Genomic DNA, 24,844 nt, shown 5'->3' with positions numbered 1-24,844 from the left:
CTAGATATAGTTTGTTTGTTTTTTTAATTCTTGATAGTGTCATTTTTGCCCACTTAGTCCACAGTTAAGGAGGCAGTGAGTATTCCTAAATGGGGAGGTAGAAGGGAATGAACATGCCATACAGTTCATTTCAGGCTGGGCCTGTGCTACTTACCACCTGAATGACCTAGGGGTAAGCCTCAGTTTTTCTTCTGTGTATAAGGAAATACCACATGTGCTCTTCTCACCGCCATTGTTTGCAAGGATCAGATAGCCTGGTATGAAGGCATCTCATGGTTTAGAAAGTACTGTATGAATATGTACGATATTAAAAATGCAACGCTAAACGTTTGTACTCACTTTCTGAATATTATACTTACATATATATACCTTCTGCTTTGGTATTATATTGAACAGTTTTGTAAGACTTGCCATAACCCATCTCCACATGGTAAAAATTCCTGACTTTGAAGATAAAATTTAGGAGTAATATTATCTGCAAAATGTATTTGCAGTGCTTTGAATGAAATGGAATATAAATCAGAAATGCTGACACTAAGAAATTTTTGACTTTGTTTTTATGTAAACTTTTTTCTCTTACTACATTTCTAGGGAAGTTCACCACCTGTTAACTTCCTCACGTCAATGATTTTTTTTTTTAACAGTGAAGGGATTTTCACCTTTACATCTGTAAAATTTATCAATTTAAATAGACTCAACAAAGATCTAAATAGAAGTTTTTAAAGTCAGTGCAAAAAAGAATGTTGAAGTAGTATACAGAAGAAAGTTCATGCATGTCCCATGACTTTTTTCTTGCCATATGTTAAAGTTTTAGGATTTAAAAGAGTGTTATCTACACATGGGAAAAAAATTTACTGGTTTGTTTTGCTGCTTTAAAAATAATTGCTGATGAATCTCACCATTAACGTAGTTATTGAATGATGGTATCTGTGCTAGAATAATAGAGAAGTTGATATTTTTGCAACAGAACTGTTAGCCTTTTGTGTAAATATATTGAGAAAATGTCAGAGGATTTATGGTGAAATTGACAAAGCAGTAATAGATACTGTATTACTAGCCAAAATGAAGACTCAGTATAAACGCTGAAGCTAAAGGGAGTTAGGTAGGGCTCGACTGCTTGCTAACTTGGTAACCTAGGGCATGTCATTTAACTTCTTGAACTTGTTTCCTTTTCTGTAAGATAGGGCTCATTGGATTACTCTGAGAATTAAATTAATTTGTATAATTCATAGTTGAAAGTTTAGCTTACAGGAGACATGCCATAAATGATAGCTCATTATTCCTTAGGTATTTATCAAGGTCAAACAATAGAAGACAGATTTTTTATGTGAGAGAAGGTTCTAACAGCATCTAAAGAGTTGTAAATACCAACCTGCCAATGCAGAATACGCAGGAGACTCAGGTTCGATCCCTGGGTTGGGAAGATTCCCCTGGATTAGGAAATGGCAACCCACTCCAGTATTCTTGCCTGGAAAATCATGGACATAGGAGCCTGGCGAGCTACAGTCCATGGGGTCACAAAGAGTCAGACACGACTGAGCACACACATGCATTCTTGATAAAGCAATAGTTTGGGGGAAATGGAAGACTTTAATTTACAAGGAACTTTGTGTTCTCAGAAATTGCTGTGAGTTTTGAAATTACGTGTTTTTTAGTATAGTCAGTTTCTGTCCACATACTGCAAATCGTGGTGTATAATTCATGACTTCATATTGGAGTGAGGAAAATTTAATAGTTAGAAGATGTAAGGATACTTGAGAAGCTTTCCAAAAGCGAGGATGCAGAAGAGGAGTTAAGAGTCTCTACGAGGAAGATCTACTGGAAGGGAGTTACTTTACACATACTCAGGAGTGCAGGTTGTTCTTGCCATGCCAGGTTAGGGGGACCTTTATAATTGCAAGTATCATGGAACAGACTTGGAGGTTTGTTTTATTTTTAAGTGTGGCTTGTCTTAATGCCACCATTTTCTTTCCTTTTTTTTTTTAAGAACTTAATTTTATATGTCAATGAGGAAGTGGGATTTAATATTCAGAAACTGCCTTTATCTCTAAGGCATCCAGTCCGTGTAGTAGTCACTCTTTCCTCTAGCAAATACAGTGTAGTTAACATTTCTGTATGACAAGCTGCCAAGCCCCGCTGGTGGCCGTGAAAGAAATATTATGATATTCAGGATAATTCTAATCAGTGCTGAGTTAAATAATTCATTAAGCATCATGGTAACCTGTTGAAGATATATCTGAATAAGTCTCATATTTTTCTTATAAATGGAGAGCAGTATTTCAAATGTCCCAAGTTGTCATAAACTCGGTTATTTTTACTTTTGAATGCATTATATATTTCTTGTGTGTGCATGCTCAGCATGTCTGACTCTTTGTGACCCCATGGACTGTAGTGCTCCAGGCTCCTCTGTTCATGGGATTTTCCAGACAAGAATACTGGAGCCAGTTGCCATTTCCTCCTCCAGGGGATCTTCCCGACCCAAGGACTGAACCCTTGTCTCTTGCATCTTATGCATTGACAGGAGGATTCTTCACCACTGCGCCACCTGGGCAGCCCATGTATTTCTGTAGCATATTTTATTCCAACTAATTTGTCTTATTATTGATCAACTGTAATATTAGTTAACTAAAACACTGTTGGCTGGGATATGACACTTAGGAGGCCTGGAAATGGCTAAAAGCACGATTATTGGTTTAATTTTTCTTCTTTTTTTAAAAAAAATTTCCTATAAACTTTGTAGGGTGTGTGGTTTGTATTTTTCTTCTTATTATTCTACATACTGTCACATGCTAAGCTAGCTGGAAGCCAGATTTTAATTTTATTTGGAAGCCTAGCATGAAAGGATAATCTAATTTTTGTTGCTTTGGGAATTTGATATTAAATTTATCTTTGAAGAATTTCCCTTGTCATTTGTTTAAAAAAACTTAGAAGTTTTTTCAGCTACAGTAGTGATGCCCTCATATTTTAAACTAGAAACAGGGATGCAAAGTATGTTTGTGTGTTTGTATATGAAATCTAAACAAGATATTAAAGCATTAAATTTAGTCATCAACTTTATTTAAAAGAATTGCAGAAAAGCAGTGTTACCCTGGAAACACATGTCATCGCTCTGCTGTAGTGTATTCGTGTGAATGACCTAGAATGTAATACAGAAAAGCCTTACTGGCCTCTTCTAGTCAAGTGGCTTTCTGTATCTACCTAGCACAGCAACTCGCTGGAGGGGCCTTACCCTGACTTCCTCTCACAGGCCTGTTATACTCCAGGATAGCAGAGCCCCCCTACAACCTGTGCGTTGTGCATCTCCCCACCTCTGCTGCTCACCTGCTGGCTCTCCGTCTAGTCCAGACTTTGGTGGGGCCTTGTCCCCTTTCCTTTTCTTCAGTATAGTGGCCTCTCGTTGCTTTGCTTTTCTCCCTGCAGACTTCACTGTTCACACTCTCCCCAGGCCCTCAGCTCCCTTTCCCTCTTGGTCTTTCTCCCTGTTTGACCTATACATATCCAGCCGTGGTTCCAGCCTGGCACCTGCCTTTTCCCTCCCTCCCCATTTGTGGATCGCTCAGGGTTGTCAGAGAAAGTCGTGGACTCAGGCTGCTAGATAATATTACAAGTCAAAGGTTTCTGACCTCAGACAAGAGTAATACTCAGGGATCTTTTTACTTCTCCCTGGCCAGCTCCTTTCACTAAAGGAGCTATAAAAATACTCATTGGATTCCCCAGCTGTGCTTAACGGATAACATTGCTTCCCCTCCACGCCATAGAGAATTTCTTCAGTTTCTTGTCTTTGGAATTTATCTGTCCTGTCTTTACCTTCTGCTTAGTGTAAGAGGAAAACAGTTCAAGATTAACCTTTAGCTGAAGTACTTTGGCCACCTGATGCGAAGAGCCCACTCATTAGAAAAGACCCTGATGCTAGGAAATATTGAGGGAAAGAGGAGAAGGGGACAATAGAGGATGAGATGGTTGGATGGGATCGCTGACTCAATGGACAAGAGTCTGAGCAAACTCCAGGAGATAGTGAAGGACAGGGAAGTCTGGCATGCTGCAGTCCATGGGGTTGTGGAGTCGCTCATGACTTAATGACTGAACAACAGCAGCTATCCTTGTGTTTCATTCCCTACCAGATCCTTCTGTCCATTATGCCCTTACATGTTAAATTCTCCCTAGCCCCTTTCCTGACCACCCTCACACCAGCTCAGTCCCTCCCATCATAAAACAACATAAGCCTTGACCTGGTTTCTCTCATGGGAACCCCTGTGTTCTTTCCTTTTGGGCTCTCCACACCCCTGTCATGTGCCTTTCGCTCACTCTCTGTTGGAATCACTCAAAAGCTGTGACCACTGATGACTTCTTAAATTGTCCAGTCCACTGTCCTCTTTTCCTAACACATCTCTGTTGAAGCTTTGGCTTTATTGTCCACACCATCCTGAAATGTTTCCCCTCTGGCTTTTGGGGTATCCAGCTCTCTTCATTCTCTGCTGTTTCTCTCTGATCATTTCTTGTTATTTCCCCACCAGCCTTTCTCTGCCCTCTCCATGGTTCTGATTTGTCCTGCTTATCAAGTCCTGTACACTCTCTACAGAGGACTTACGTATCTCCACAGCCTCCACTGTGTACTGTCTGTTCTCTATAAAGAGAGACGTCCAAAAATCCTTGAGCCTGGCCCTCCCTGCGGAGCTCCAGGAGCGGGCCTCACCTGCCTGTTGGTCTTTCCACCTGCACATCTCAAAGAAATCTAAGTTTACTGAAAACTCCTCTTTCCCTAAAACCTGTTGTTCCTCCTGTATTCCCCATTTTTATTAATAGTATTGTTTTTCACCTACTTGTTGAAGCATCAGTACATGATCTCTGATTCTTCCCTCCTGCTTAACAAACTTTCAGTCAGTTCAGTCACTCAGTCGTGTCCGACTCTCTGTGACCACATGAACTGCAGCACGCCAGGCCTCCCTGTCCATCACCAACTCCCGGAGCTTACCCAAACTCATGTGGATTGAGTCGGTGATAGCATCCAACCATCTCATCCTCTGTCGTCCCCCTCTCCTGCCCTCAATCTTTCCCAGCATCAGGGTCTTTTCAAATGAGTCAGCTCTTCACATCAGGTGGCCAAAGTATTGGAGTTTCAGCTTCAACATCAGTCCTTCCAATGAACACCCAGGACCGATCTCCTTTAGGATAGACTGGTTGGATTTGCTTGCAGTCCAAGGAACTCTCAAGAGTCTTCTCCAACACCACAGTTCAAAAGTATCAATTCTTGGGCACTCAGCTTTCTTTATAGTCCAACTCTCACGTCCATACATGACCACTGGAAAAACCATAGCCTTGACTAGACGGACCTTTGTTGGCAAAGTAATGTCTCTGCTTTTTAATATGCTATCTAGGTTGGTCTTAACTTTCCTTCCAAGGAGTAAGCGTCTTAATTTCATGGCTGCAATCACTATCTGCAGTGATTTTGGAGCCCCAAAAAATAAACTCAGCCACTATTTCCACTGTTTCCCCATCTGTTTGCCATGAAGTGATGGGACTGGATGCCATTATCTTCATTTTCTGAATGTTGAGCTTTAAGCCAACTTTTTCACTCTCCTCTTTCACTTTCATCAAGAGGCTCTTTAGTTCTTCTTCGCTTTCTGCCATAATGGTGGTGTCATCTGCATATCTGAGGTTATTGATATTTCTCCGGGCAATCTTTTTTTTTTTTTGGAGGCTAATTACTTTACAATATTGTATTGGTTTTGCCATACATTGACATGAATCCGCCACGGGTGTACATGTGTTCCCCATCCTGAACACCCCTCCTACCTCCCGCCCCATCCCATCCCTCTGGGTCATCCCAGTGCACCAGCCCCGAGCACCCGGTATTATGCATCGAACCTGGACTGGCGATCCGTTTCACATATGATAATATACATATTTCAATGCCATTCTCCCAAACCATCTCCCAGCAATCTTGATTCCAGCTTGTGCTTCATCCAGCCCAGCATTTCTCATGATGTCCTCTGCATAGAAGTTAAATAAGCAGGGTGACAATATGCAGCCTTGACGGACTCCTTTTCCTATTTGGAATCAGTCTGTTGTTCCATGTCCAGTTCTAACTGTTGCTTCCTGACCTGCATACAGATTTCTCAAGAGGCAGGTCAGGTGATCTGGTATTCCCATCTCTCAGAATTTTCCACAGTTTATTGTGATACACACAGTCAAAGGCTTTGGCATAGTCAATAAAGCAGAAATAGATGTTTTTCTGGAACTCTCTTGCTTTTTCTATGATCCAGCAGATGTTGGCAATTTGATCTTTGGTTTCTCTGCCTTTTCTAAAACCAGCTTGAACATCAAGAAGTTCACGGTACACATATTGCTGAAGCCTGGCTTGGAGAAATTTGAGCCTTACTTAACTAGAATGTGAGATGAGTGCAGTTCTTGGCATTGCCTTTCTTTGGGATTGGAATGAAAACTGACCTTTTCCAGTCCTGTGGCCACTGCTGAGTTTTCCAAATTTGCTGACATATTGAGTGTAGCACTTTCACAGCATCATCAAATCTTTTAGGATTTGAAATAGCTCAAATGGAATTCCATCACCTCCACTAACCTTATTCTGCCTCAAAAGTTCCACCTCTCTTCTACCACCGCTGCCTTAGTTCAAGCCTTATTAGCTTTCATGGGGTTTCTCTCATACTTGACTTGCCTCCTTGCTCCAATTTATTTTTGTCTGATATTTATTTAGTAATGTTGATCAATCACTGAATAAATGCCACACACCCTGCTGGACTTTGAGCTTCTAGTGATGAACAGAAATCAGCATAGTCCTGGCTTTTACAGAGGTTACTGTGATGGGTAACAGCAGTATGAATATCACCATGCCCAGAGTGTGCATTTTGTAAGAATGGAACCCAGGTCTCTGAGGCCGTCTAACAAAGGAAATGACCTATCCTAAAAGGCAGGGAAGGCTTCCTTGAAACGGTGTAGTTGACCTGAGATCCCGATTGGAGAGGTTTTCCAGCAGTGTTTCAGATGTGCACAGAGCCCTGGGTGGGAGGAGTGCAGGAGGCAGGGCCAGACCCTGGAGTTTGTTCTCATCCTGCAAAGAATGGGACTCAACTGGAGGACCTTCGGGGGTGGGTAGAGGAAGGGTGGGTGAGCCTGGGGAGTGTGATCACCTGATGGAGGGCAAGATTCTGGTTGCCAGCTGGAGTGTGGATCTGAGGGTGACTTGGGGGGCCAGCGCTGGGCCACAGTCAGCTGTCTCTCTAAACACCAGTAACTCCCTCTCCTCAAATTGTCTGGTCAGGCTAAAATAAAGTCTACACTACTTAGATCAGCACACTAGGCCCTTCCTCATGTCCACCTGTTACGCCTGACCTCCTGGTTCCAGCTTCTTGACCTTTGCGCTTCCCTTTTTCCTACCTGGGCTGTCCTTTCCATCCCCTGAGAGGGAAGTTTTCTTTGCCAGCATGAGCTGCTCAGGCACCACATCTCCTGCAGAGCCTTTCCTCACCTCCAGAAGAAAACAGAACCTCACTCCTCACCCCAGGAAGAAGTCAAAAACAAAAAAAAATGCATTGTTTCTCCTCAGTTCCTGTTGGCTCTGATTCTTTGGTATTATAACCATTTGTTTCTTCCAAAACCCAAATAAGTTTCGAGTCGTCTGGATCATATCATTCATCTCTGTTATCATTTCTTGCCTGGTATAGTGCTTGGTGCCTATAAATACCGAGTAAGTGTTCCATTTTTCTGTTGTGACCACTTTGCTTATACCAGTCGTCAGGTCAGTTAAACACTTATTGACCGTGTATCTGTGCCGTGCGTGTGGGGGATTAACGCCACAGACCCTACCTTTGGTCCGTTTTCGTCCTGGTAACGGTGCTCCCTTTTCTTTCATTCATTTACATTAAAAATTTTTCTTGATGGCAATTTTGTGTTCATTGTACAGGTAGAGAGAGAAACATTATTTATCAAAAACACTGTTTACTGGAACTGCAGTATCTCTTTTTTGAAATCTTAAAGTTAGAAGTGCATTGCACAATCCCACCTAAATTGCAGACTGCTCTGGTGAATTAAGTTAACTTCAAGCTCCTTGGCGAGGGGGGATCCCAGTTGCGCCTGTCCGGGTGACACAGGAACTGGGGGGCCCTCCTTGGTTCTTAGATGTAGGGACAGAACTTGAAATGTTTTTTCCCCCGGAGTTGCTCTTTGGGTGAGAGTCACAAATTGACCTGATCTTTTTCTTCTTTCCAGATAACAGCAAAAGTTTCTATCATTTTTGTTACTCTTCAGTACAATGTTACCCTCCCTGCCACAGGTAGGTGCTTTCTTTTGAAATTTTCTGGTTAAGTAGAAGAGTTCATTTGGGCAGATTTGGAAATTTCTGTGAATGCTAGGTTCTTCATTATCTTCACAGATCTCATTCATGATGAGAATGAATATTATTCTTGATGATTTTGTCATAATGCAAGATCTGATGTTTTGGGTTGACCTCACCCTGTATGAAAATCAGTTTTTATGTGTTTAATGTTTACTGTGTACTTTTGTAAGTGGGCTTGAAATTCCATGGAAGAACAGGGTTTTTGTGGGGTTTTTTTTTTTTTTTTGTCCTTCTCTTCCCTCTGATCTTTTCATAAGAAAATCCTAAGAATAGATATTTTGCATTTGTCTGAAGTGTCCTTGTTGAGTCAAGGTTTCTAAAGGCCCAATGTTCAGGTTCAGTTTTTTTGACTTATGAGTTCTGTTTGGGAACTGTAATAAGAACCCTCTTAAGCCCATTTTGGAGAAGGCAATGGCACCCCACTCCAGTACTCTTGCCTGGAAAATCCCATGGATGGAGGAGCCTGGTGGGCTGCAGTCCATGGGGTCACTAGGAGTCGGACACGACTAAGCGACTTCACTTTCACTTTTCACTTTCATGCATTGGAGAAGGAAATGGCAGCCCACTCCAGTGTTCTTGCCTGGAGAATCCCAGGGACGGGGGAGCCTGGTGGGCTGCCATCTGTGGGGTCGCACAGAGTCGGACACGACTGAAGCGACTTAGGAGCAGCAGCAGCAGCAAGCCCATTTTATCGTTGCTTTTTGATTGTGCTCTACCATTCTATCAGTTATTTTGATGAAAGAGTGACAGTAAGCTCTAAGAGATATCTTGGGAATAGCATCCAAACTACATTTTTAGGTTTTATTTCAAAAATTTTTTCTAGATTATGCTAGGTGAGAATCAAGTTGTTATTGAAAATTGATTATAGTTGAATATAGTAATGTAATTAATTAGCATGGATGAGGGGTGGGGTATTCACTTAACAAGATAACATATTCAGGCAGTAAATTTGTCCCCAGTCTCTCTATTTAGAATGTAAGAAATAATTACACAACATGGAGTTGGGTTTTTGTTCAGTTTTATCATTTTGTAAATATTTGGTTTAGTAATTTAGATATCAGATTACTGAAAACCACAGAGTTGTTTAGAAATTTGAGTATGCCAGAGAAGAACAAAGCTCTTTTACCAACTCACAAGTATTTGCTTAAGTCTTGTTCTGGAAAATTAGCAGTTTTAAAGACTGAAAACAATTGCAGCAGTTGCTTCTGTCTTCCCTGCTTAGAGTTCAAAACTAAATCAAATCAAAGTCAGCTTTTCTATCAGAATCATAAATATGGTATCTAGTTTGAAGAATAGAGCTAGAAAGTTGAAAGTTTCAAAAGTTCCATGAAAACACAGGCAAATGGGCTAAGTATAACTTACTTTGATACAACCGAAATATAACCTGCTCTGCCCCTGGGATATCCAGGGGTCTGAGTGTGGCCTCCCCCACCCCGTGTTCTGATCTTTAATGGCTGTAACTAACCTGTGTCAAGTCTTTGTAAGTAATTTCTGAAACTTTAGACTTCTAGGTAATATCAGTTTTCATCGCTGCTAAGACTCAAGGTGTCCAAAAGCATATTCCGTGATGTTTCTATAAACTTATTTATTAGATTAGTCTTCTTTTGTTTGTTTCCATAACTGTGTTGTACTTAGTGCTGTTTTTATAATCTTATGTATATTTTTGTGTGTGTGTGTGTCCTGTTGTTTGGCCTTCAGAAGAACAAGCTACTGAATCAGCGTTCCTTTATTACTATGGTATCAAAGATTTGGCTACAGTTTTCTTCTACATGCTAGTGGCGATAATTATTCATGCCATAATTCAAGAATATGTGTTGGATGTAAGTATACAATCTTAGAAATCTATACTTTGTAAAATACTAGCTCTCCATACCATTATAGTTATGTTAAATACATTTTTATAATCTTAAATTAACAATTGTTTTTATTTTTAGAAAATTAACAGGCGAATGCATTTCTCCAAAACGAAACACAGCAAGTTTAATGAATCTGGTCAGCTTAGTGCATTCTACCTGTTTTCTTGTATTTGGGGCACATTCATTCTCATATCTGTAAGTATGTACTATGCTTAAATTCTCATCTCTCAGAGTATTTAATTATGTACTCAGAACAGGAAATGATGTCCTATTTTTAGCATTCATAAGCAAACCCTGAACCTTAGAAAAATTCCTCTTCTGTTGTTCTTATCTAGGATTAGGAGTTCTGCTATTGAACTAGTATAAATCAGGTTTCATCAGTAAGCCTCTCTTTAAGTTTTTATACAGCAAAAATTGCCAACTATGTTCAGTGTTCCAGAAAGCCTTACTCAGTTTTAGTCGATCTGAATGTTGTCTTCATATCTTGTAGTCATTTGCAAGTGGCTCTGTATTAGCAGAAAGGGTGAATTATCAGTGCTACTTTCACAAGGTTGCATGTATACTAGAGATGAATAAATAGGCCAAGTGAATTTTCCAGGGTATGACACAGTTGGAGACAGACCAAAACTCAGCTTTTCAAGTCCAGTGCTTGTTCCATTGTAAACTCCTGCCTTAGTGATACTTTATAGATGAATATAAAATTCAGCTTAAAATCTATCTTATATACTCAGAAAATTTTTTATTATTATTGATGTACACAAATTCTGTCTTACACAGTTTTAAAAAAACAAATGTGTTTAAAACCTCAATAGGTATTAAGGGTAAGTTGCTTCAGTTTTTTCTATATATACATATGTGATAATTCTCACTAAACAGATCTGGTTATCTAAGAAAAAGACATGGTTATTATGTGGACATGCATGCATGCATGCTAAGTTACTTCAGTCATGTCTGACTCTTGCGACCCCATGGAGTGCAACCCGCCAGGCACCTCCGTCCATGGGATTCTCCAGGCAAGAATACTGGAGTGGGCTGCTGTTTCCTTCTCCTTCTGTGGACATAATCTTATAAAACTTGGCAGCACCTTGCTCCTCTGTCTCCTGTCAGGTGCCCCCTCTTTTGGAACCCTTTCTTTGATTACCCCGAGAAAAAATTCTTCCTTGATGACTGTTACGTGCCATTACTGTTTTTTGGTTGTGTTTGCATATGTGTCTTTTTTACTCTCCTGGATTGAAAGAATTTCAAAAGCCAGGAATTATGTCTTTTCGAACTTCACATCACTGATTGATTTTCCCATCACTAAAGTAAGCAGTTCGACTGAATGAAAAATAACTAAAACATCTAAAGTGTTTGACTTCCGTGGACCCTTTGGAACTTGAGATGGAGAGTTGTAAATGTGCAAGAAATGAAAATACTGTCTTATTTTCTAAGGAATTTACATGCTCATTAGGCTAATTTTTGTATCTTCTCTCTTAGGAAAACTACATCTCAGACCCGACTATTTTGTGGAGGGCTTATCCCCATAACCTGATGACGTAAGTCATTTTTAGTAGACTTTTCTCACTTAAGGGCCATGGTCACGTCTTTAAGCAGGATTTGTTTGTTACTCTCTTTTAAGACCTGAGGCATATTCATACAATAAGTATGTCTTTGGCAGTCACACTGTTATAAGAGCAAAACACTGCTCTGTGCTTTTATTATGCATATAGTCTTTTCAGTATGTCTGTTACCTAAAGAGAACTGATTTTAATGGTAATCCTAATTTAGTCCTCTGTCTTCTTTTCCCTCATCTTTTCTCCTCATTCCTGCTCGATTGTCTACACACTTTTGCTCCTTTTCTTTACCCTAGTCTCTTTTCTTCCATTTCTTCTCTCTTACACTATAAGCTTGAGGATAGAGACTTTCACTTTTTTGCCCCCCAAGGTTTCTGTACAGTGTGCTATAAGAAGCTCAGGGGTCTCCAAGTCAGCTAGCTAAGTTATTCATTCTTCAAGCCCAGTTCTAAAACGTCTGTTCCATGTTTTCCTTGCTCCTTTAGCCTATGTGGGCTTCTGCTTTCCAGACTTTTTCGTTTTGTTGTGCAGTATTTTATGTTCATACATTGTCTTGGCTGCTCTGTAATTGTCTCATTTATGTAAGTCAGTCTTATGTTGTGCCCATGCCCACCAAGACGGTTTGTAATTGACAGCAGAAGGAATTGTCTCTGTTCATATCCTTTGCTGTGCCAGCTGTAGGGGCTTATCATCTAGGCAGTAGTCAGTGGATGCATTGTGATGGGAGAATTGGAGAAAAAGATATGAAGAGGGTAACATGACCTACAGTATTACCATATTCTGCTGAGCCATTCTAACTTTTAAAAAGTGTATTAATTCAATGAACTTTTGTAGAATGGGGATATAAATATCATATTATGTGGGACTGTATTTTCTCCCCTTCCCTGTCCTCCTTCCCCTCTCTCCCTACAGAATTATTCAGATAGGCTTTGTGTTTTCCACTTTAGACCTCTGGAGGAGATGGGGAGGGAATGCAGAAAGAGAAGGTCTAGAGGGGTGTGGTGTGAAGAGACTGTGGACTTTAGATTGATGAAAATGTGTCTCCTAGGAGCCCTTCCGTGCCTTATTCCTCTCTTGAATCCGAGTTTGCTTCCATTTATTAGGGGTTCTCAAGTGTCTCAACCAGGTAGAGTTACCATGTTTCCCTGAGAAAAAATCCAGAGGTTGTTTGTAATTGGGATTGTCTCAGTGTCCAGTGCTGGTGAATCTGTGCACCTTCACTTCTTCGCCATCTTTTTGCCCTTCCTACTTCCCTTTCAAGGAACCCTTACAGATGTGTGATTTGATTCCCTCAGAGACACGTTCCGCATATTTTCAGTAGCTAACAGGCACACTCACAGTACTAACTCACTCATAGGCAAGGGGCTCTGTTTCCTCGTAGCTTGCTTGGTTGCTCCCAGGGTTCTGTGGATCATGTCTTTGCTTCTGCTATTTAGTCCAGAAGAACTGACTGATGGTGGGGAGACCCTGGGGGGCAGGGGAAGGGGGCTACTGCCGAGTAAAGTATAGGAAGTATTGTAAGGGGACCTGAAATGGTAACACAAAGGTGGCTACTTAGCATGTCCTGATCTCCAGTGTTTGTTTTTACTTTATTCTTTAAAGATTTTGTGCTTTAAACAATATGTTCTACTTTTTTGTGTTAAACAGATTTCAGATGAAGTTTTTCTACATATCACAGTTGGCATACTGGTTTCATGCTTTTCCTGAACTCTACTTCCAGAAAACCAAAAAAGTAAGCAGGGGTTTTGTAATTTTTAGATTTGTCTTGTCATTTTTGCCTTTTTTTGAAAAGTTGTTTTAAAATTAAATATTTCCTCACATCTCTAGCCTCCCTTTCCCCTCTCCCATCCCCCCACTATTGTCTCACCTCCTCTTTTTCCATACAGACTAAATGTCTGTAAGTATTTATTTATTGCAGAAACTTTTATTCGGTTCAACTTAAGAGGGGGGGATCTTACATTTGACATGCTAATTTCTTGTTTTAAAATTGTATTAGTGGTAATTTAAAATTTAAACGTCTTGCAATGTAAAATGTAATATTCAATTTGTGTTACTGATACGCTTAGCAATTTCACAAGTGAGACCAAATGGATTAATTAGATTATTCTGCAACTAATGGTACTGTGTATAAGTCCCAGAGAAAAATTCAATATTGAGAAAAGTAAACCAGAGTTAAATATTCACCTTGAATCTTTCCCTAGTGAAATAGGTAGGAAAGATGTTCATTTGTCTTGTTTGAACAGTAACTCAGCTATTAGAGCATTGCAGTAGCCTCCTGTGTAGTTTTACCCTCGGTACCTCTGAAGTCAGTCTTACCTGATGTCACAGAGTAAACTTTGTTTCCTTTATTTAACTCTTTCTCTTCTAAAAACTGTACTAGGTCCTTTTTGCTCTAAATTAAAATCCAGCTGCTCACCTGTGTTCCCAGGGTTCTTCCCATCTGTGCCCCTGTCCCCTGGCCCCTTTTTCTTCCCTTTTTGTACCTCATTCAGTTTTAACATTCTCTCATTTTATAATCCCAGCACATAGTTCTTTTCTCTGGGATACCTTTTCTAGTAAATTAATTAATCAAGCACTTTTATTCTCCTTTGGGGAGAGATTGTTTTTAAAATCCCTGTATATGAACTGACATGTTGGTGGGGGGGTGGGGGGGTAGGGGGCGGCGGGTGATGGATAAAAAGAAAGTCATGAGTTAACAGCCATAGTTGGGAGACAGGTACATGGGGATTCATTATGCTCTCTGTGGGTTGTGTGTATTTTACATTTTTCCACATTTAAAACATTGGTTTTAAAATCCCCTTACTTTGAGTAGCTTTTCCAAAACAGAAATGTAACCACCCATCCAGTGACCATTTTACCTGTGCCTTCTTAAAAGCCACACTTCTTTCTATATGTACTCTGGGTAGTTAATTCATGAATGTAAGTGCTTGATTTTATTGCTGTGTTGTATCTGTGCTTTTTGTGTCCTGTGTGTCGGTCATGATTGATGACCATGTAAAGCACCATCCATGTAAAGTAGAATGGTTTTCTAGTTAAGTTGATTATAAGAATTAGGATGAAGATCCATAAAACCTTTGACTTAGAACTGTCTTAAGATAAAGTTCGCTTTCTTGGTCACACTAGCCATGTCGCAAATGCTCATTGGCCACAAATGGTTTCACAGTCTGCCATTTTGGATCAGAGACAGAACCTAGCCCTCATTGCAGAAAGTTCTGTGGAGCACTGCTGAGACTGTCATAGTCCTTGATGTCTCAGTACCATGGTTCAGATGTTTAGATCTTTCCTCATGTACTTTTGTACTTATGGATGTTTTAACCTCTGGGTTTCATTATGAGTTCATATGTCTATATATTGTTCATTGACCATGTAAGTAGAGCAGGACATTTCAAAGTAATTGTTCATTTTAGTTCTCAAAGCTCTTTTCTTATCAATTCCTGCCAGATGGCATTTCTCCAAAAATGCAGTCTAATTTTTATGGAATAATTTGCATAACTTAGAACTTAACTGAAACTATTTTTAACACCTACATATGACAGTCGAAAGTAACTGTTGCAAGTAATTAACATAATTTGAAAGTAACAGCTGCATATGTGTTCAACGGTTTCTTAAAATTTACTCTATAAGAATTATTTTTGGAAGAACTCTTCACTGGAAAAAAATTAGTACAGTGGTTATTTTGACCCAGTCCTACAGAGAAATGGAAAAAGGAACACAGTAGCAATTCAAGAGGTGTGTTAGTCACAAAGAACTCAGTTTCTTTTAAGAAGGATATTTTAATTGTATGTAATATGTACGTTTCAATATAAACAGTCCTCTCTTTTGTCCATAAGAGGATTCAAAATGTAATTTCTTAGCCAACTTGAGTATAAGAATTTTCAGGAAAGTGTGGATGGAATATCCAAATGTTTTATTTCTGATATTCAGATTATTTGGTTTAATTATCCATATTGTATATGATATAAAATATATTAAATTCTTAAAAAGCTTTTTGCCCACTCCTTCCTGAGGGTTACATTCATACTTTTCATGTGCGACTTGTTGTTAATATCTGTCCTTCATCACGGGCGCTTCCTTGACTTATTTAAATCAGTTTTTCCAGAGTACATCGTTACTCTGTCTTATTGATTCCTCCACTAACCTTGTGTAAGCATTTAGAAATGACATTGGTTGAGTTTTCTCAGGTTATGTATCTTAACCCATTTATTTGTTGTTTAAAATAAAGTAATCAATACAGATCTCTGTAGTATGAGAGCTTTGAAAAAATTTATATATGAGATGACTACATTTTTGGTTTAGGGGAAAATCTTTGCCTTATATTTGGGCATATATGCGATATTCAGTTTAAAGTAAAGTTCATATTTTAGTACTGTGTAAAGAAAAACATTTCCTTATAAAAACAGAAATTTACCAAAGTACACGGCTGACCTTTTTAGTAAAAGATGTTGGAATAACAACCAAATATGTCACCTGAAGTTATTTATAATTTTAGCATATGTTTTGATTCAAGTGTACTGTGTTTATTAGGTATTCAATGGAAAAGGAGACTTATCAGAATTTTAAGTCATTATTCTATGACTTTGTCCTTATATAAACTACTTGAATATTAGCATTAAGCATATATAAGGACTTGGCAACTGCTCAGTTTCATTACATATTTTTTCCATTCAGGTATAAGAAAGTTTGTAAATAAACAAAACCTCATTTCTGACTTGTGGTAAAAAGAGTTTATTTACATAACAAAATCATAGGGTGGTGAGTCTTGAAAAACCAAAATAGCTTTTTCTCATCCACATTTGCATTCATCTAGACTCTAGATTCTAGAACAGTTACGAGCCACCCTTGGATGGCGTGCTAACTCCCTAATTGTAATCTGTGATGTGGCCAGTTAACTGATACCGTGAACTGCCTCTAAGAGTGCCAACATCTTTTCTCACTGATCTTTCCACCCAGCCTTCTCTTTTCTCACTGATCCCCACACCCCAGGGAAACATGGAAGCCCCAGAGACTGTGGTGCTGGGTAAGGTCTTTATTGTGGGCCCCAGGCATGTAAGCCCCAGAAGGGCTGTAACCCTATGAGGATTGAAGAATGTCAGAGGAAGTCTGGTCTCATTTTAAAAATCATGCTACATCACACCTGTCACCTTATTGTTAATAGGGGAATACCTTTAACCTGCACTCTCCACCACTCCTTGCAGTAGACCCCTCCCTGTCACTCATTTATTTTGATACTTTTGTCTGGTTCAGCTTTGAATGTGCAAACATTGCTTTAGAGACACTGGCCAGTTTATAGAAGGCTCAAGTTTCTATTACTTAGAAAAAGATTTCTTGGCACTCTGTCCTTCTGGAAAAGCTCTTGCTAAGGATTTGATAGTTGTGGAGATGGGACCTTTGGTGCTGTTTTACTCACCATGATTGACTCGGTTGGTTGCTATCAGAAAGGCAGGGCTGAGATGCAAAGTTGAACTTGAATTTAGGGAAGAAGCTCTTGGCTTTTCTTTAACTAAGAGCAAGTGAAACCTTGCCTCACATAATTAGGTTGAGATTTACGGAGAAAAAATAAAAGAGAAATGGAATGACTTTTTGAAATATAGTATGTTTGTAATTTATAGTAGTGTTTTTAGATTTGTCTAATAGGAAGAAAGATAGGCAGCTTATGTTCTCTACTAAATGGTGTATTTTTAAAACCTATTTGTGTTTCTTCTTTTTTAAAAAACAAATCTTTTTTTTCTTTAATCTTTCCAAGCAGTTACACTGCTATAGTTTTTCCATCAGTTATTTCAGCAAATTAGTTTTTTACATTGATTTACACAATTGTTATGTAATAAAATGAGTTTAGTGTCCAATCAGCAATTTTTAATCTTTTTAAAAAGCTTTTATTATAAGTATCAAGGGTCCTCTTGGTGTTGTTTTCCCCTCAGAAGTTTGGAACATTGTTTAGCATACATCTGAAGGAATATGGCATTGTTTCGTGTATGTAGTCACTGACATGCCACCTCACTGCAACTTAGAATGTATTTAAAATTGTAGTGAGGAGCTTCCCTGGCAGTCCAGTGGTTATTAAGACTTCCAATGGAGAGGGTGCAGGTTTGATCCCTGGTTGGGAAGCCACATGCCTTGCAGCTGAAAAACCAAATGGTCCACATCAAAAAAAAAAAAAAAATCTTTAGAAACAATAAAATAAAAATAAAATTATCATGAAAGTTAAAGTGTTTTGTTGACTATCTAAAATCATTTTGTACAGTGCCAATGATATATGCACCACACTTTGAGAAATACAACTACCATGTATTTAGTGACACCTCTGTTTCCATAGGGTGTCAAATTGCAATTATAACACTACAGCTGAGCTGGTCCAAAATGATTTTAAGAGAGTAAAGAGACTTCGTTGTGGTTGAACTTTGCCATGTTATCACAACACCTTTCTTTCTCACTCATTTAGTAAGGAAAAATACTTCATTGGAAGTTTGAAAATTATGTGGAGAAAATTGTCAGCCAGCCTTAGTTCTTTCTCCAGTTGGAAGCTCCACTATACACTTAGTATTGTGTCTTGGGAATTTTCCCCGAGAGTTCCACAGTGTAGGACTCTATATAGTTTTGTTCAACTGTCGTACGTTCTCTAACACTTGATCTTTGTACCATTCTTACTGGAAAAGACTTTTCAGTTTCAAAACTACACTTAAAAACTCTACTCTTTCTCGGAAGATTTGGTGAAGTAACTGTACTTGAATTGTAGGGGCTGAAAGAGAAGAGATCTGCGTTCAGCTCTCCAGTATGCCAGAGACAAGTTAGTGAGGTTCCAGGCAAATGGTGCTCAGTTTGCTGACATCAACCATATTGTAATCATTTTAATTAGAGCTGCAGTACATGAATAGTACTAGCCAGGCTAGTAGAACCATATATGTGGTAAACTGCCAAAAACAGAGTAGAAATGAGCGGTACAGGCATTTCCTAAATTAACAAGTGTTTATAGGGCCTGCTGTTCATTTTTTGCAAACATTTTTGACTGTAACCTAAGGTGAAAAACTATAGAGTTTACATTATAATTCTGCGTGTGTGTGTACTGCTGCTGCTGCTGCTGCTAAGTCGATTCAGTGGAGTCTGACTCTCTGCAACCCCATAGACGGCAGCCCACCAGGCTCCCCCGTACCTGGGATTCTCAAGGCAAGAACACCGGAGTGGGTTGCCATTTCCTTCTCCAATGCATGAAAGTGAAAAGTGAAAGTGAAATCGCTCAGTCGTGTCCGACTCTTAGCAACCCCATGGACTGTACAGGGCCCTCCATCCATGGGATTTTCCAGGCAAGAGTATTGGAGTGGGGTGCCATTGCCTTCTCTGTGTGTGTGTACAGGTGTGTGTAAAATCTGGAATAAAACTTTGGTGAAACAATACAATATGCTGTACACTCTAGCATTTTTTAAATTATATTTCATATTTCAAAAGATGTTAGGGTGACTCCCAAATTAATTTTATGAATCACTTGACTTAAACATCTTTGAAAACCACTATTTCTAAGATAACCAAGTCATTAAGAACTATGGGGGGTGGGGGCGGGAAGGAAAAGCAAAAGTAAAATCTGAATACCTGACTTATAGGGTTATTAAGAGGATAAAGAATATACAATTAGATGGTATCCTAAGTGAGAAGATAAATTTTAACCTTTGGTTTTAATGACTTGACTGACAGTGAAATGAAAGGGACTGAAAAACGTGAATACTATTTGGGTAAACAAAGGAATCTCTGCTGGTATAAACATAGCGGTTTTAATGTTAGAAGGACATTATGGTTATTAAGATTGTGTCATTTAATATTGTTTATTATAAAAAGAATCACTCAGTACTAAAAGGGATTTGGAGTTCATCTGATTCAAGCAAACCCAGGTGTTATTCACATTTCCAGATGAGTAGATGAAGCCAAGAGAGGGTAAAGGACTGTGGCCAATTGGGGTGAGCAGTTGGAGTGGGTGCCGGGCAGAGTGGTCTTCAGGTCTTCTGTGACAGTACATTTTCACACTACTTCTCCAAACAGAACTACTTCCCCCGGTTTTAACCTGTTGTGCAATTTTCTGTTTACAGGAAGATATTCCTCGTCAGCTCGTCTACATCGGCCTTTACCTCTTTCACATTGCTGGAGCTTACCTTTTAAAGTGAGTTGGGATTTTTCTTGGGTGTGCTTATGGACTGGGCAGATAGTATGCTACTCTGTCTTAATTCGTAATTAATCTTTTCATTTTAAATGTGTTCTTCTAACAGCTTGAATCATCTAGGACTTGTGCTTTTGGTGCTACACTATTTTGTCGAGTTTCTTTTCCACATTTCCCGCCTATTTTACTTTAGTGACGAAAAGTATCAGAAAGGGTGAGTCTTTCAACCATTCTGTTTCTTGTGTAATTAAAGTCTGTGCTTATGTTGGAAAGGACCATGCTATTGCCAAGGTCCATGCTATTGTCAATTATGTTGCTTTATAAGCTACTTTAAATAAAATGACACTTTTTAACAATTGAAGTTGGTATTTTGTTCTCTAAAATAGTCTTTCTTAGCTTGAGAGATAGTCTATTGGAACTCATAGTTTTGAAGGTTGATGAGGGTTTACTCAGACATATGAGAACTCAAAGTTCTCATACAACTTTTCCTATCTTGTTTAGTGCACATTGTTCTTTTGGAGAAGGAATAATGAGGAAAAGTGAACTTTCAGAAGAAATTGAAATAGTAGATTATAGAGCCTTAAAGATACAAAAATATTTTCATGGGAAAATTAAACTTGGACAGCATTGAAGTAATATGTATTGTAAAGAGTCTTGGGGGGAGAAAAAGTGAAACGAGGACTCTCATGAGAATTGAATACATGGCCTTTGTTTTTATTCAGCCTTTTCCAAAATTGTTCTATATACCAGGAGTTCTGAGAATCACTAATAGTTGTCATACACATACACAGAAAATCAGCTAAATGAAAAAAAACAAAATATTTCTTTAACTGAACTTCTAGAACCTGAAATATGCTCATATGTTATACAATCTCCAAGAATGTGATATAATATGAAGCATTTCCCTAGCATTTTATTTCAGAATCCTTTTTGCAGAACTTAAGAAATGCTGTTTTAATATGCATTTACTTAACAGGAATCTGTTTTCTACTAGAATCTTATCTTTGCAATTTTGTGAATCTGACTTTGACTTTTTTTTCACAGATTTTCTCTGTGGGCAGTTCTGTTTGTTTTGGGAAGACTTCTGACTTTAATTCTCTCGGTACTCACTGTTGGCTTTGGCCTAGCAAGAGCAGAGAACCAGAAGCTGGATTTCAGTACTGGAAACTTCAATGTGTTAGCTGTTAGGTAGGGTTGATTTAACACTTTTCTCACCTTGCCCTGCAATGTAGTATGTATTATCAATTTAAAATATGAATTGTCTAAAATCTAAAGGTATAATTATGAGAGGTAGGGGAAAATACTCATTTGATTTGATTTCATACCTATTGCAATTTCATGTATAAATTAAAGTGTCAATACTAAAGCATTTAGATACAAATAAACTTACAAAATAGAGACTCACAGACTTAGAAAAGGAACTTATGGTTACCAGGGGGAGGGGATAATTAGGGAGTTGGGGATGGACATGTGCACTCTGCTGTATTTTAAATGGATAACCAACAAGGGCCTACTGTATAGCACAGGGAACTCTGCTCAATGTTCTGTGCCAGCCTGGATTGGGAGAAGGATTTGAGGGAGAATGGATGCCTGTATATGCATGACTGGGTCCCTTTTCTGTTCACCTGAAACTACCACATGTTAATTGGCTATACCCCAATAAAAAATAAAAAGTTTAAAGTTTGGGAAAAAAATTACTACAGCATTTATTTAATTTCTGGGGTTAATTATTGTGCTCAATCACTTTAGTCATGTCCAACTCTTTTGACCCTGTAGACTGTAGCCAGCCAGGCTCCTCTGTCCATGGCATTCTCCAGGCAAGAATACTAGAGTGAGTTGCCATGCCCTCCTCCAAGGGATCTTCCCAACCCAGGGATCGAACCTGAGCCTCTTGCATCTCCTTCATTGGCAGGTGGATTCTTTACCACTAAGCCACCTGGGGTTAATTATTAGTGGGGTAATTATTCATTAATATAATCGTTGTCAATATAGGGGGAATTTAGCACTAAGTTAATACTGTCAAAGCAAGAGATACTACTTTATTCAATGGCATTGCTTGGGTACACATTAATTTTCTGTTTATTTCTTTGTATTCTCAGAATTGCTGTTCTGGCATCCATTTGCATTACCCAAGCATTCATGATGTGGAAGTTCATTAATTTTCAGCTTCGAAGGTGGAGAGAACATTCTGCTTTTCAGGCACCAGCTGTGAAGAAGAAGCCACCAGTGACTAAAGGCAGGTCTTCTAGAAAAGGAACAGGTTTGTACTCAGTAAACAGTGAAAAACCTGAAGTTGAAAACACTTTTTTTTTTTTCATGTTTTGGGGTCTTATTTATAATCTTACTAAGATTTAAAATCTTAAAAAGAAGAGTTAATTCTGCTGCTAAGTCACTTCAGTCATGTCCGACTCTGTGCGACCCCATAGACGGCAGCCCACCATGCTCCCCCGTCCCTGGGATTCTCCAGGCAAGAACATGGAGTGGGTTGTCATTTCCTTCTCCAATGCATGAAAGTGAAAAGTGAAAGTGAAGTCGCTCAGTCATGTCCGACTCCCAGCGACCCCATGGACTGCAGCCCACCAGGCTCCTCCATCCATGGGATTTTCCAGGCAAGAGTACTGGAGTGGGGTGCCATTGCCTTCTCTGAGAGTTAATTCTACTTACTAGCAAAATTAGAAAGAAAATCATTTGCCCCATCTTACAGTTTGGTGGTTCCCTCAAATCAGTTATTCCCCTCAAAAGCCATCCACTAAAGTTCTCTCTCGCAAGTTCTGCAGACTTGGTGACTTTGAGCCCCTCTAGACCAGTGTGTACATGGGCAGTTTTAATGAGTGAGTATCCTGAAGAGTGATAGTACTTGCGGACATCTTACTCATATTTAAAAAACAAGACCTTTCAGCTCCTTTCATCTGCCCTTTAGTCCCAAGAGGAACAGCTCTTTTATAATTCCTGATTGTTTGGCCCTTAATCTTTGACTTTGCATCTCACCTCTTTTCTCCTTCTGGCTTTTGATTGAAAATGCATTGACAGTGGAATAATTTTTCAACTTGTAGTATTATAGTTGGAACTATAAGACAAGACATGGTTTTAAAATCTTTGTCATACACAGTGGTGGTTTGCTCCTTTTGTGTCTTTATATCTGATAGTTTATGTCCTCCAGTCTTGTCCTTATTCAGGTTTGTATCAGCAACTCTTAACCCTTTGTATGTCATATGAATTTTAGTGCATCTTGGTCAGTTTCCACACACACACAAATATCTTCACTGGGGTATTGGGTTGATATTACATTGACTCCATAGATCACCTGAGGGAGAATTGAGTATTTCAACCCATGAGCATGTGTGTGTGAACATCCAGTCTTTCCCCTTTAAGTATGGTATTACCTGTCCATGTGTGTGTGCGCGCACACACTTCAGTCATATCCGACTCTTTGTGACCCTACAGACCGTAGCCCACCAGACTCCTTTGTCCATGGGAATCTCCAAGCAAGAATACTAGAGTGGGTTGCCATGCCCTCCTCTGGGGGATCTTCGCAACCCAGGGATCGAACCCATGCCTCTTACGTCACCTGCATTGGCAGATGGATTCTTTGCCACTAGTACTAACTGGGAAGTCCCGAACATGCTGTATAGCTCCCACTTATATAGAGTATCTCTGATTTCTCTCAGTAATGTTTTTTAATAACTGCTTTATTGGAATATAATTCATACACGAGAAGTTGACCTTTTAAAGTGTACATTTCAGTAGTATATTCACAAAATTGTGCATACCACTGCCTAATTCCAAAAGATTTGTATCACCCAGAAAAAACCTCATGCCCACTAGCAGTCATTTTCCATTCCCTCCTTTCCTCTGCCCCTAGCAACCTCTTACCTGTTCTCTGTCTATAGATTAGCCTTTTCTGGACATTTTTTTTTTTTCCACATAGCATGTGTTTATTTTTTTTTCTTTTTAATAACTTTATTGAGATTAAATTCACATACCATATAATTCACTGATTTAAAGTATACAGTTCAGTGGCTTTTAGTAAATTCACAGAATTGTGCATGTATCACCACTATAAATTTTAGAACGTTATTGGTGGTGGTGGTGGTCTAGTTACTAAGTCATGTCCAACTCTTGTGACCACATGGAAAGTAGCCCACCGGGCTCCTCTGTCCATGGGATTTCTCAGGCAAGAATACTGGAGTGGGTTGCCGTTTTCTTCTCCAGGGGATCTTCCTGACCTAGGGACTGAACCATGGTCTCCTGCATTGCAAGCAGATTCTTCACCGACCCAAAAAACTTTGAACTTTTAGTTTCCACTTCTCAGTACTCTTAAGTCTTCCAGCTCTCAGATCAGATCAGATCAGTCGCTCAGTCGTGTCCAACTCTTTGCAACCCCATGAATCGCAGCACGCCAGGCCTCCCTGTCCATCACCAACTCCCAGAGTTCACTCAAACTCACGTCCATCGAGTCAGTGATGCCATCCAGCCATCTCATCCTCTGTCGTCCCCTTCTCTTGCCCCCAATCCCTCCCAGCTCAGAGTCTTTTCCAATGAGTCAACTCTTCGCAGGAGGTGGCCAAAGTACTGGAGTTTCAGCTTTAGCATCATTCCTTCCAAAGAAATCCCAGGGCTGATCTCTTTCAGAATGGACTGATTGGATCTCCTTGCAGTCCAAGGGACTCTCAAGGGTCTTCTCCAACACCACAGTTCAAAAGCATCAATTCTTCGGCGCTCAGCCTTCTTCAAAGTCCAACTCTCACATCCATACATGACCACAGGAAAAACCATAGCCTTGTCTAGACGAACCTTTGTTGTCAAAGTAATGTCTCTGCTTTTGAATATGCTATCTAGGTTGGTTATAACTTTCCTTCCAAGGAGTAAGCGTCTTTTAATTTCATGGCTGAAGTCACCATCTGTAGTGATTTTGGAGCCCAGAAAAATAAAGTCTGACACTGTT

General features: G+C 39.4%; 1 protein-coding gene across 2 annotated transcripts in view; it reads left to right on the top strand.

Moving 5' to 3' along the window:
- Nucleotides 1-24,844, top strand: part of TRAM1 (translocation associated membrane protein 1) — a 33,931-nt gene that overhangs the window by 2,267 nt on the left and 6,820 nt on the right. The window contains exons 2-10 of one of the 2 annotated variants that reach the window (XM_061438963.1): nucleotides 8,224-8,287; nucleotides 10,049-10,170; nucleotides 10,285-10,401; nucleotides 11,683-11,741; nucleotides 13,407-13,491; nucleotides 19,832-19,902; nucleotides 20,009-20,113; nucleotides 20,944-21,087; nucleotides 21,999-22,159. In XM_061438963.1, the coding sequence (XP_061294947.1) occupies nucleotides 8,224-8,287; nucleotides 10,049-10,170; nucleotides 10,285-10,401; nucleotides 11,683-11,741; nucleotides 13,407-13,491; nucleotides 19,832-19,902; nucleotides 20,009-20,113; nucleotides 20,944-21,087; nucleotides 21,999-22,159 (928 nt within the window). The remainder of the gene's footprint in view (nucleotides 1-8,223; nucleotides 8,288-10,048; nucleotides 10,171-10,284; nucleotides 10,402-11,682; nucleotides 11,742-13,406; nucleotides 13,492-19,831; nucleotides 19,903-20,008; nucleotides 20,114-20,943; nucleotides 21,088-21,998; nucleotides 22,160-24,844) is intronic. The other variant, XM_061438964.1, reaches the window with a different exon arrangement.

Source organism: Bos javanicus, chromosome 14, assembly GCF_032452875.1.
Source record: "Bos javanicus breed banteng chromosome 14, ARS-OSU_banteng_1.0, whole genome shotgun sequence".
In the NCBI taxonomy this organism is placed as follows: Eukaryota; Metazoa; Chordata; class Mammalia; order Artiodactyla; family Bovidae; genus Bos; species Bos javanicus.
Note: the sequence above shows the minus strand (reverse complement) of the source record. Positions and strands in the feature narration are given on the sequence as shown.